This window comes from Mauremys reevesii, linkage group 10 (assembly GCF_016161935.1).
Source record: "Mauremys reevesii isolate NIE-2019 linkage group 10, ASM1616193v1, whole genome shotgun sequence".
NCBI classification, from domain to species: domain Eukaryota; kingdom Metazoa; phylum Chordata; order Testudines; family Geoemydidae; genus Mauremys; species Mauremys reevesii.
The window spans coordinates 62523678-62536821 of record NC_052632.1 but is presented as its reverse complement, the minus strand read 5'-3'; the positions used below and the strand labels follow the sequence as shown (position 1 = coordinate 62536821).

The 13144-nt window shown below is 43.1% G+C and overlaps 1 protein-coding gene and 1 long non-coding RNA gene across 4 annotated transcripts in view; one reads left to right on the top strand and one right to left on the bottom strand.

Annotated features, from left to right (window-relative positions):
• The window catches only part of TEKT5 (tektin 5), a 55325-nt gene that overhangs the window by 33429 nt on the left and 8752 nt on the right, over positions 1-13144 (top strand). Inside the window, exon 6 of the mRNA XM_039492952.1 lies at positions 6123-6277. Coding sequence (XP_039348886.1) covers positions 6123-6277 — 155 coding nt within the window. The remainder of the gene's footprint in view (positions 1-6122; positions 6278-13144) is intronic.
• The window catches only part of LOC120373901, a 108596-nt gene continuing 99604 nt past the window's right edge, over positions 4153-13144 (bottom strand). For all 3 annotated transcript variants that reach the window (XR_005585793.1, XR_005585796.1, XR_005585794.1), the window contains one exon: positions 4153-5013. This is a non-coding gene — a long non-coding RNA (uncharacterized LOC120373901). The remainder of the gene's footprint in view (positions 5014-13144) is intronic.

Genomic DNA, 13144 nt, shown 5'->3' with positions numbered 1-13144 from the left:
TGGAAGCCAATAGGAAATATGGCTGTGATCCAAGTGATATGGCTCCTCCTGTCTTGATGGGCCCTTGGGCTCTGTGTATCGCAATCATTCTCAATCTTTTTTCATTTGTGGACCCTACAACGTTTGCAGGTGTTGACCCCTTTGGATATCTTAGACAATCTGTGGACCTCCAGGAGTCCATAGACCACCAGGTGAGAACCACTGGTGTGTAGGAAACCTCCTGCCTCCTTCCACCATCACCAGCACATTCAGGGTGAGAAGTGGCGTGTAAGAATACTAATACAAATAAAAGAGTCACGGGTCTGACGCATACCAACACACACAGGGCTGAAAATGTTAACACCTGTACACAAAGGTACAAACTGCTCCTGCACACAAGTGGAGGTAGGGTAGAAATGGGGCCAGAGTGAGAATCTGGCCCTAATGTTCTCTTTGCTCATTGAAGGTGAAATTCAAGACAATGGGCTTTTCACAGGAGACTAAGAACACAGTTGTGGGATGGAGGCTGTCAAGCTTAGACATTTGTAAAACACGCACTGCCATATATTGGATCTGCTCAGCATTGTCCATAGTAGATAATAGTGGGCTCTGCTCTGTCCCTTCCACATCATAAAAAGCTCTGTGCTTTTAATAGAATACTTCACTCAAGCTGGAGGAGAGGGGGCAGGACCCAGTCACTATCACAGCCTACAGGTTACAGGAGATGCTTTGCTCTCTGGGACTGTGGCCAGTGGAACTGCATTGTTCACATTTGGGCATATCCCCACCACTTCCTTGCTTCTCCCACAACCTCCCATGTGCTCACCCAGACTAAGTCACCGCAGTGTACAAGGGGCCGCTGAGCCTGCCTGTTTCTTTTCCCTCACAAATACATTTCAAACTGCCTCTCCCCTCCAGGGAGTGGTGCCTAGTCTATCCTGGGCTGCTTCAATTGCTCAGTAAAGCAGGCAGGAACCACTTGCTCAGCTAACCTGAATCATCCCATCCACCTGCTCGAGAGACAAACAAGGGAGGGGCTGGTAGTCAGGTCTGGCTGAAAAGGTGCTATCGTGGCATGCCTCACTCAGAATGCACATGTCCTCCATTCCATTTTAAGCAGAAACCCAGGACCCACCCAGCGGGTAAAGAATTAGTTATGAATACATTTTTGCCTGACGTTTTATGTGCTGAGGAGACCTGGGCCAGATTTTTTATTTGCATTACACGCTTTTTTTTATTATTCAAAACTATTTGGAATGAATTGTAGTACTCACGAAAGTGAGATTAATATGCTAGACCAACATCACCCCACGTGTAGCACTGCTGGAGGCAAAGGAATTACACCCTAGTGAATTTGGCCCACTGGCACACAACCAGGCATAGCATGGAAAGAGCTACTGTAGAGACAGAAGCTGCAATACAAACACAGGAAAGGAGGAGCCTGATAAGGAACGGCTAACCTCTAGAAGTAGCACGTGTTTCTTTCCCTCAGATTCCTGTTACACCCATGCAGGCTGAAGTAATATTTTGGTTTGCATTAAAGGTAAATAGTGATTTTAGTTGCCTGAGTGAGGCATAGTAGTAAGAGGCTCTGTAAGATCTCACCCACAAACATCTGCTAAACCACTGGCAACATAGTTAGAAACCAGATCTTTTGCCAGGGTAGAAGGAGGGAGAGCTCCTTGTAATATTAAAAACAACCCTAGCAGCACTGAGCAAAGCTACAACAGGCAAAGGAGATTCTGCAGATGTTGGAAACTACTCAAGTTCTACTTTTTGAACAACAACAATAGATCAGAAACAAAACCTTTTGGACCTACTGTGTTTGCTATACGGGAAGAACAAGGATGTGGATTTTGTGCAGAATGAATCACAATCCATTTAACTTAATTAGGTCTCTTGCTCTGATTTCTATCCTGAGGGGGGGAAAATAAGCTATATGTAGCTGGTAGCACAGTATGTACAATATCTGTTTATATAACAATATAATCTTATCACTACGTTTTTCTTTTGCGGGATAGGTGGCTACAAAACTCATACTGTTAGTGGTGTAAGTATATACAAGATTACTTATATGGTGATTACTAAATTACAAAAGGAAATGCTAACATGAGCAGGAGAGGCGTGCTCCTCTTAGCTTCACTGCCTTTCAGTACAATCTGCGTTCTAGTCATAGAATCAGACTGGTTTGCTATAGGGAAAATCCTCCAACACTTTACAAGCAGACAAAACCTCCTTAGGGATCAAAGTGTCTGGGCAGCCACCTGCCATCCTGACAACAGCTATGCGTCCACATATATCGGTTCTTGTCTATTCCCAAACTTGCACCCAGTTTAAACTAAATCAGTTTAAAGAACAAACCTTCCGTGATAATGACTCTTAAGCTAAATCATGTAAATCACTCCAACTGAAGTAAGTAGCCACACATGGGGTTGCACTGATGTAACGACGTCAGTTTCTAAACTGTACAACTAATCAATACAACGTGTGTGTAGGTAAGGCCTATGTGGCTTATCTTAGTTTAGCTTGACCTGGCTTTGTCTGCTGTGAATATGAAAGTTTCACCAGTTTAACTGAAGGGTGTTTAAAACCCATTTGATTAAACTCATGCAAATCTCTGAGTGGCCACAGCAGTTTATATAACTTATATTGGTCTGTACTCAACCTGCATAAGCCAGCTGTAAGAGATATAGATGTCCAGGCAGGGGTTTGCACTTGTTTAACTGAACTAGTTTTTAAACAGACTTCAGTTAAACTGGTGGAACTGTTGTGGGAAGACAAGCCCTAGAGAAGGTAGGAGTTCTCTGAAATGTAGGGATCTCTATCTGCATTGAAAATTTCCTTTACATCCCCATAACATGCCTACTACCTCAGGAGAAATCCAGGCATTTTTCAGGGTTATCTAAGTCCTTATCAGCATCCCCATTTCCAAAGGTTATGAATGTGCTACAACTACCAGCCTTATTTGGTTCATCTCATGCTGTCAGATAATGGAGAGCACGGAGTGGCAACTGTCGGATACCAGACAGAGTCACCTCTGGCCATGCCTGGTCTCTCGGAGAGCACCCCACCTCTAGGCCTCAGGCCATCACCTTTCTTGGAATGGAATCCTATGATTCTCCCTGTGTAGTCCCGTGTGTACCAACTATGGCCACCCAAGCGGTCTGAGGTTCCTTGAAGCGAACAGTTTCAAACAGACAATTTAAAGTGACAGAACGACCAGTGCAGGTATAGGCTAGTGATTTTTATAATGGGGATTCTTCTCAGGTAAGTGTCTTTGTTAAAGATTGGATGTATAAATAACTGGCTTTGTATCAGTTCCCTTGTAACGTAATCTAAAGAGGACAAGATCAGATAAGTGGTACCCATGGCCATGTGGATTAATTTAGAGAGTAAAATTGGGCTAAGGGTTGCAAAAATCACTCACAGTTGGCAGTCTCAGCCAAAGAGAGGCAAGGATCTAAATGGGCTCTCAAGTTTACATATCTTCCCACCGCTAAAGACTGTCACCTCCAGGTCCAGGGTGAGGCAACCCAAAGAAGATTGTACTGTCAGTGCATGTGCTGTACTGGTTTTGTGGATAAAAAGGACTTCAGTTACTAGACACATTGATGCCTCAATACAGATTATAGAAGAAGTGTCAAGTAATGGGTTGATCACATTGGCTATGAAGAGTTAGGATCAGTGAAATTAATGCAGCATAATGCAGTGAATGGAACATGTTACCTTAAATATAATTGCATCTGCCACTGTACAGGCAAGACAAAACTTTGACTTTTCCCTGATGTTTTTCCTATTTTTATTATAGTTTAAATCAAAGAGCCTACAGGTTCTAGGGCATAGAGGATACTGTTATTGGAGGCAATCATGCTACTTTACAGTTTACAATTATGCTGCTCTAACTGCATTGGCATCTCCGCTTTGGGGCTACTTCCATTTGAAAAAGGTTGGCTCTACACAAAAGCTGCTTCTTTTTTTGCTCTGCTCAGAGAGGATTTTTCAAAAACTTCTGAATTCAGCTCCAGTGTCAAAGAGTGAATGTGATTCATGTGTTCTTGCACAAGGCATTGCTGAAACATTTGGAGTATGCAGTGGTATTCAAGGGGCCAAACTGTCCTAAGATTTTTGACACCATGACACGGGTAGAAATAAGGAAATCAGTGTAAGCTTGGAATGAAAATGGTAGCTTATCCATGTCTATGAGCACCCGTGCAACACTTCCACTGCTCAAGCTGCATCTTTTTGATGTGGGAGCAAATTGGAGAATGGAGCAAAAGGGAAATAGATTCCTGTAAATCTATAACCCATTACTCTAACAAAGTCCTCTTTGAAACTGGTGTTAGACAGTATGACATTATTAGAAATTGTTTCCCAGAAAAGCTCTCTGTTTTACTTCTGCACAATCAGGAGAGGGGTCAGGAGCCAGTCTAAGGAACTTACACTCCATTTTGCTTACAAAACTCCCAGTCTGCAATTGGAAAGACATGGCTTGTTTTCAAGTAGACTTATCTGAGTGCTCTGGTGTTGCTAGAAATGACTGCAAATAATTGATATAGCTTTCTGAGATGCAATTGTAGGGGCCTCCACTTGACGATTCTGCATGTGTGTGTTCTCATGTGTCCCTCAGAGGAAGGGACAGACACTATCTTCAGGACTAAACCAATGCAATATGGAACAAAGATACTTGGTTGCCTTAATTTAGAAGATTGATTACTGATTAACAACAAAGCGATGTCAGAAACTAGCCAGTTTTAATTAGAAGTTGCACATTTTAAAAATAAAACCAGAGTCTGATAACCTTGAACCGTTCACTAGCCTTGTCATTTCCAGCAGCAATTTCTGCTGTGGTAGAGGAGATCAGTTTCAAAAAGGTATCTGTGGATTCCAGCCCCCAGGCCTATAGACCTCATGTTGCTGAGGGGCTTATTTCCTGCTGATGGCCTGGGATTGAGACAGTGCACATTCCATGATCATATTGACTTTTCAAAGGTTTATAGTTGGTCCTGTAATCAGCGAGGCAATGTGACATCACACCTAGGAAAAACAAGGACAAAATAGAACCCAACATTCTATTTAACAGCTATAGAACATTTTTATCAATGTCCTGGAACAAAATAATTACTGGTAAAGTTTGCAGATGACACAAAAATCGGGAGAGTGGTAAGTAATTAAGAAATCAGTTTGCTGACACAAGCCGTGCGCAAGCAAACAATATGCATTTTAATATGGCTAAATGCAAATGTATACATCTAGGTACAAAGAATGTAGGCCATACTTACAGGATGGGGGACTCTATCCTAGGAAGCAGTGACTCTGAAAAAGATTTTTTTTGGAGGGGGGTCATAGTGGATAATCAGCTGCACTTGAGCTCCTGGTGAAGTGCTATGACCAAAAGGGCTAGTGCAGTCCTCCAGATACATAAGAAGGGGAATTTTGAGTAGGAGTAGAGAGATTATTTAACCTTTGTATTTGGCACTGGTGCATGTGCTGCTGGAATACGGTGTCCAGTTCTGGTGTCGACAGTTCAAGAAGGATGTTGATAATTGGAGAGGGTTCAGAGAAGAGCCACAAGAATGTTTAAAGGATTAGAAAACATGCCTTATAATGACTGACTATCTACTTAACTTAACAAAGAGAAGGTAAGGGATGACTTGATTACAGTCTATAGGTACCTGCATGGGCAGAAAATGATAATGGGCCTTTCAGTCTAGCAGAGAAAGGCATGCCATGATCCAAGGGCTGGAAGTTGAAGTGAGACATTCAGACCAGAAACCAGCAATACATTTTTTTTTATTGGCGAGGATATTTAAACATTGGACAATGTTCCCAGAAACCACGTTTCTAGGTTCCTAGGTTCCTCTTGTTCTGGGCTCAGAGCTCCCATTAATCGTGATCTTTACACAGAAAAGGGACAAACATACTTGCATAGGGATTCCTATCTTCTGTTCATTATCCCTTTGAGAACAGTGGAAAATATTCCCCTTAGCTCATGGAAGCTGATGTCCATATGTTGGGCTAATTTTGCTATTTCATATATAGCTCAACACAAATGCTTACATATAAACTGAAGTAGGAAAGGGTAACAGTGTAGAATTCCAAGTAAGTATATGGTGAGGCATATAAAAATGCTCTGTTTTATTCAGACACTTCAAGAAATCTTCCAGACAGAAAATACAATCATGTTGCTGGAGAGAGCTATAATGGCAAAGGAGTGCCCACTGAAAGTAGCTCAGACCCGTCTGGAGGGAAGAACAAGACGACCCAATGTAGAACTTTGCCGTGACATACCTCAATTTAAGTAAGTGCATGTCCTGGTTCACCCATTTCTCAGATGGTAGTTCTAGGGATGAATTTCAGATGGATTAACTCTGGGCTATTTCAATGAATGCAGTGCCCGCAAAGAGAGAAGTCTCACAATACTTCAAGATTAGAATGATGCTGGTTACATGATGATAATTAATTAAAATTGTAAGACCTAGAAGAAAGAGGTATAAATCCAGATCAAGTGTGTCCAAATTCAAACCATGGGCCCAAACTTGAGATTCTGAGCAGTGCAATTCCCACTGAAGTCCTCCTACCTTCAGTGTGTTGCAGGTGGCTGGCATCTCTTGAGATTCAATCCTGTATTTGATTTCTAAAAGCAGCAAAGAGTCTTGTGGCACCTTATAGACTAACAGACGTTTTGGAGCATGAGCTTTCATGGGTGAATACCCACTTCGTCAGATGCATGCAAGACTCTTTGTTGCTTTTACAGATCCAAACTAACACGGCTACCCCTCTGATATTTGATTTCTGTTTACTGAACTGTTTTGCAAGCCTATTCAATAGGTAATAGTAGGTTTTCTCTTCAACAATTGCGTAATTTAAAAATGTTACGTTTTAAATAACATTTATCCCTGGTGAGCCTGTATCTCTGTACCATACTAAAAAACTTATTACAAATGATTGATTGCTGGTCCCCATCTAAAACTTAGCTATACATAATAGCATGAGATCAGCTCTCAAAACCCTGAAGTAATTCTCCAATGCTTGTATACATTATCTAGTCACTTTAATGATCACCTTTTAAACAGATACTCTGCATATGCAGTTACTTTTGTGTACAGTGTTACCTGTGGTAATCGATTTGTGCAACCTAGGATGTTTCCACTCCTTCTCTAGAGGCTCATGAGGCAGTCCAACCTTTTCCATCTTCTCCTGCTCATATGGAGCATACCATCTGTGTGCAAAAAGTTTCCTGCTGAACTTCATCCAGTATGTAAAACCTTTAAATGTTACCTTCAGAACATGCAGTCCTGGTTTTCTCAAGTAATGGTGCGATACCAACACTAAGTATTTCTCCAGTAGATAGAGAGCACTTCAGACTCCAGCAGGAAGAATTTTGCAGATTTTTATTAAAAGCTGTGCAACAATGCCTGTTTGATTTTAGTCCAAAGGAACAAAACACAAATGGTATATGCAGCAGCTTCATAGACTCATAGACTTTAAGGTCAGAAGGGACCATTATGATAATCTAGTCTGATCTCCTGCACAATGCAGGCCACAGAATCTCACCCATCCACTTCTATAACAAACCCCTAACTTATGTCTGAGTTATTGAAGTCCTCAAATTGTGGTTTGAAGACGTCAAGTTGCAGAGAATCCTCCAGCAAGTGACCTGTGCCCCATGCTGCAGAGGAAGGCAAAAATGTAGGATAAGCGGATTAATAATACATGTAGTGGTTGGGCATAGGTGTTTAGTTATTTTTTTAAACACTGTATTGTGTCAGATCAAATAGCCTTTTTTCAAACTGGGATGTAGTAGTGAATCGTTCATTATACTATCACCTTCGCACTTTTCCCTTCAACTCACTGACCCATAAATTGTGGAATATAGTATATTTTTCCAACTGTACATGCCTCCTCAGGCATCGGTATGGATGGCTTTGAAATTCTTCTTAGCATGTCCACATATTAGGTGCCTTAATCTTTATGAAATTCACAAATCCAAGAGGGAGGTGGGGGAACTGCTTTGGCTCTAGAATTGGATATTACCTCAGCAACAGTTTCCTTTCTGCAGCTTCTGTCATATGAAACAAACTACACTTTTATTACATGTACAGATAAGCTGCAGTCTCATAGGATCAGCCACTGTTCTGTATTTCCCCTTACGAGAAAAACACGCGAGCATAAACATTCACCTCTAGCTCAAATCGTGCCTTTATTCAGAGGCCTTGAGTGATTGCCAAGATAGCCCACAGCTATGATAATGATCTGCCATTTACCATACCTAGATGATAGGATCTCACTGCTTGTGCTTGCCCTTCCCCAAGCTACTCTCCTGAAGGTCTCTTTCATCTCTCATCCACTCTTTGTGCCTTTTTTCTTTACTGCCTCCTTGTACTTGAAACCTTTTGATCTTCTGTAGCATTGAACCACCATCTTCTCCTTTAAATGATTCTTTAAACACACACCTTGAAAATTTGCTGATGAAAGACCACTACAGAAAAATATTTATCAACCCTCCCTCTTCCCCCCAAAACCCTGCATCACTAAGACTAACCTCCAACTGCGCTTTGTGTATCTGAACTTCATGGCTTGATTTCGAACGTAAGCTCTTTGAAGAGGGATCACTTCATCCTTTGGGCTCTCCACTGCATCAGACATGCTATTGATGCTCCAGAATTACAACGCTAGTTCCTGAGTCAACAAAGCACTCAAATCCTATTGAAGTCACTGGGATGTAAGCATGTGGTTAGCTGCTTTGCTGAACCAGGGCCAGACTGTGACAAATGAGCAAATGTCAGAGGACAAAATTCAGATGGGGGTCGAAGCCAGATTGTTTCAAAGCCCCATCAACTGGGTCACAGATTAAGAGCTTCACAATACTTGGCTTTTCAGACTCAGCTAAAGCAACTTAGTCCTGGTCTATACACAGATTTAGTACCAGTAAATAATAAAACTCTTATTTTAGTTAAGAGTGTGGATTTTTAAAAAAACCCAACAAAATACTTATACCAATACTATGCCTAGTGGATGCAGTTATGGTATGAAGGTGCCTTATTACAGTACAGTAACTCCTCACTTAAAGTCCTCCCGGTTAACGTTGTTTCATTGTTACGTTGCTGATCAATTAGGGAACATGCTCGTTTAAAGTTGTGCAATGCTCCACTATTATGTTGTTTGGCTGCCTGCTTTCTCCACAGCTGGCAGCCTCCCTATACCCTCCCTCCCCCTGCCAAGCACCTCCTGCCTGCCGGCAGACCCCGCAGATCAGCGCCTACCCCTCCTCCCCCTGCCCGTGGCAATCAGCTGGGCTGCGGCGTTTAGGAGGCAGGAGCAAGGACTTGGCACGCAGGCTCCCCCTCCCTCCCCACCTACCTCCTGCCCGGGGCAATCAGCTGGTTTGCCATCTCACTCCTCCCCCCTCCCCCAAACCCGTGGGCTGGAGGGAGTGGGCTGGAGGGAGGGGAGAGGAGCAAGGACTCAGTGCGCCTCCTCCATCCCTCCCCTGCCTCCTGCCCGTAGCAATCAGCTGGCTTGTAGTGTTCATAAGGGAGGGGAGGAAGGAGGAAGGAGTAAAGCGTGAAGGGTGTGAGGGAGGAGGGAGAGATGAGGCGGGGGGGAGGGGGGGGGGGGGGGGGGGGAGTGGTGTGGCCGGGGGGCTGGGCCTGACCTCAGCAAGCAAGTGCAGTTGCTGTTGCAGGAGAACACAAGAGGAGCAAGCTCACAATCATCATTCTCTCTCACTCTCTTCCACCACCCACAACCAAGCTTCATACTCAGCAGTGATGACTGTAGCATTAAATTATTTCTTAAAATTGTTTAAAAAACACAACACCTTATACTTGTATTAAATTGCTTGTTTAAAATGGATATAATGCCTTTTGTCTGGCAAAACAACATTTCCCTGGAACCTAACCTCCTCCCATTTACATTAATTCTTATGGGCAAATTGAATTTGCTTAACATCGTTTCACTTAAAGTCGCATTTTTCAGGAACATAACTACGACGTTAAGTTAGGAGTTACTGTATAGCTTTATTCCACTTTCGAATTACACAGTCATGTGCATATTGATGCCAATTCTCGTGCTCTTAGATTTTTTTTGGAGACATCAGAGATTGAGGAGTTGACCATCCATACGATACTTAATCCCGATTCCATGGATGAGAATCAGGATCATGGCAAGGTAAATGGAGAAGAGCATTGGAGCACGGATACAGCCCTGCTTGACACCAGTGTGCATGATGAATGATTCAGTCTCTGAGCCGTTGCACAGAATGGTGGCAGTCATCCTATCATGGAATAGTCTGGTGATGGAAATGGATTGCCTGAAGCCATACTGTGATTTGGGGAGCACTTCCTTGGCAAGAGGGAGAAGGTGGTTTAGTAGGATCCAGGCAAAGATCTTCCTTGCAATGGAGAGGACGGCAATATCTCTGTAGTTCCCGCACAAAGATTTGTCCCCTTTCTTGAATATTGTAACAATGTTGGCATTCTTAAAGTCAAGTGAAATTTCTTCGCAGGTCCAGATTTTGTCGAGGAGCTGGCAAAATTTGTGCTGGAGCATTGTTCCACCAGCTTTAAAAACCTCATCTGGGATGCTGTCGGGGCCTGGTGTCTTGTGATTTTTTTGTCTGGGTGATGGCATGCCCGACTTCCTCAGAAGATGGGGGATGAGCAAGGTGTTCCATTACTGAGTGTTGTGGTGTCTTTAGAGACTGTGGATTCACAGTTTAGTAGGCTCTCAAAGTGTTCCTTCCAGCATTGTTTAACAGCTGCATTGTCATTGAGGAGAGTGGAGCCATCCTGGGAATGTAAGAGGATTGGGCCTTTGGAGCTTGAAAGAAGCTTCTCAAGTCATCCTGGTCTATGAAACCCTGGATATCAGAGGACTTCTCTTGTTACCACTTATTTTTGATGTCATGTAGCCTCCTTTGGACTTTGGCTTTGAGCATGTGATAAGCCTCACATTTTTGTTGGTTAGAGGAATCATTTTGCCAGTTACAGAATGCAGTTCTAAACCCTTTTTGCAGATGCCTATCACAGCCTGGGTCTCTCTCTCAACATTGGGAAAACCAAGGTATGCTACCAGCCCCCACCTGCACAAACTACTCTTCATACTCCACAAATCACCATCAGCAGAGAACCCCTGGAGAATGTGGACCATTTTCCATATCTTGGCAGCCACTATCCCAAACAGCCATCACTGACACAGAAATTGAATACAGGATCTGCCGTGCCAGCACATCTTTTGGAAGACTACTCAAATGAGTCTTCAATGATAGGGATCTGTAAACAAGCATCAAGATCTTGTTTCACAAGGCAGTTGTCATCCCCTCCCTTCTCTATGGGTGTGAGACCTGGGTAAGCTACAGATGACATCTCAAGGGGTTTGAGGGTTCCAGCAGTGCTGCCTCAAGAGAATTCTCAGGATCAACTGGGAAGACCGACGCACTAACATCAGTGTTCTCTCTGCAGCCAACATCACCAAGGTAGAAATGCAGGTCATGAAACATCAACTCCGCTGGCCTGGCCACTGTGTACGTATGCCTGACACCCTCCTCCCGAAGCAAGTACTCTTCTCTCAGTTAAGTCAGGGAAGAAGGGCTCTCAGAGGGCAGTGGAAGTGCTTCAAAGACATACCGAAAATACATCTTAAAAAGGGAGTCAAGTATCAGAGAGGTAGCCATGTTAGTTTGGATCTGTAAAAAGCAACAAAGAGTCCTGTGGCACCTTATAGGCTAACAGACATATTGGAGCATACACTTTCGTGGGCTAAAACCCACTTCATCAGATGCATGGAGTGGAAAATACATTAGGCAGGTATAAATACACAGCACATGAAAAGATGGGAGTTGCCGTACCAAGTGTGGGGGGGTTCAGTACTAACGAGCCAATTCAATTAAGGTGGAAGAAGGCTATTCTCAACAGTTGACAAGAAGAGGTGAATACCAAGGGAGGAAAAAAATCACTTTTGTAGTGCTAATGAGGCCAATGTAATTAAAGTGGCCTATTTCAAACAGTGACAAAAAGGTGTGAGTATCAGCAGGGGGAAATTAGTTCTTGTAGTGACCCATCCACTCCCAGTCTTTATTCAGGCCTAAGTAGCTAGTCTAGTAGCTGTGTAGACAAACCCTGAGATCCTGTGAGAGGGGAGAGTCCCCGAGCCTGAACGTCTACACTGCAATTTTATAGCCTTGCATCACAAGTCAGCAACTTTATCTGTGACTTTATCCTCACGCACAATTACTTGAAATTTGGTGACAATATATACCTCCAGACCAGTGGCAACACCATATGCCCCCGCATGGCCCCACCATATGCCAACATTTTTATGGCTGACCTGGAACAACACTTCCTCAGCTCTCATCCACTCATGCCCCTTCTCTACCTACGCTACATTGATGACATCTTCATCATCTGGACCCATGGGAAGGAAACTCTGGAAGAATTCCACTACGATTTCAACAGCTTCCACCTCACCATCAACCTCAGCCTAGACCAATCTACACGGGAGGTCCACTTCCTAGACACCATGGTACGAATAAGGGATAGACGAATAATTCCACTTCCACAGTATAAGCTGTATAATGATACAACCGTGTCCACCCTTGGTGGGCAGTGACACTAACTATGCTCAGCATAGTTAGAGATGTAACTCAGTTGAGGAAGACTTTTAGCTTCTACCACAATTTGATTGTAATTATGCTGAAGTCATAATTACTGCATTTCAAACACAGTTACACGATCATAAAAGATTCATGAAAACCACAGCTGCGCTGGTTGGTGCTGATGAAATGAGCTGAGCAGAACATGACAAACTCAACCCAAACACCATTTCATTGTGGACACTAGAAAATGTTCAGCAACTTTGCAAAGGGTGTGCACGGGGCTTAGTATTCATATATTAAACTTTCAAAGCCTTTTTAGATTTTTCTGGGAGACATTTATGCAGCTAAAATGAAATCTGGCCTTCTAGTAATTCAATTCCTGGATGGCGGAAATACTGTAAAGAGATCAGATAGCCCACATAGTACTTTATTTTCAGCTTAATAAATATCTCTGGCAAAGACTGTCATTGTCAAATGTGCGCAGTTTATTGAGGACTGTTGCACCAGCCAGAATGATGACAGTTAATTGCATCACGCCAGGCATCGTGCAGTGAAGTTCCCAGAACTGGC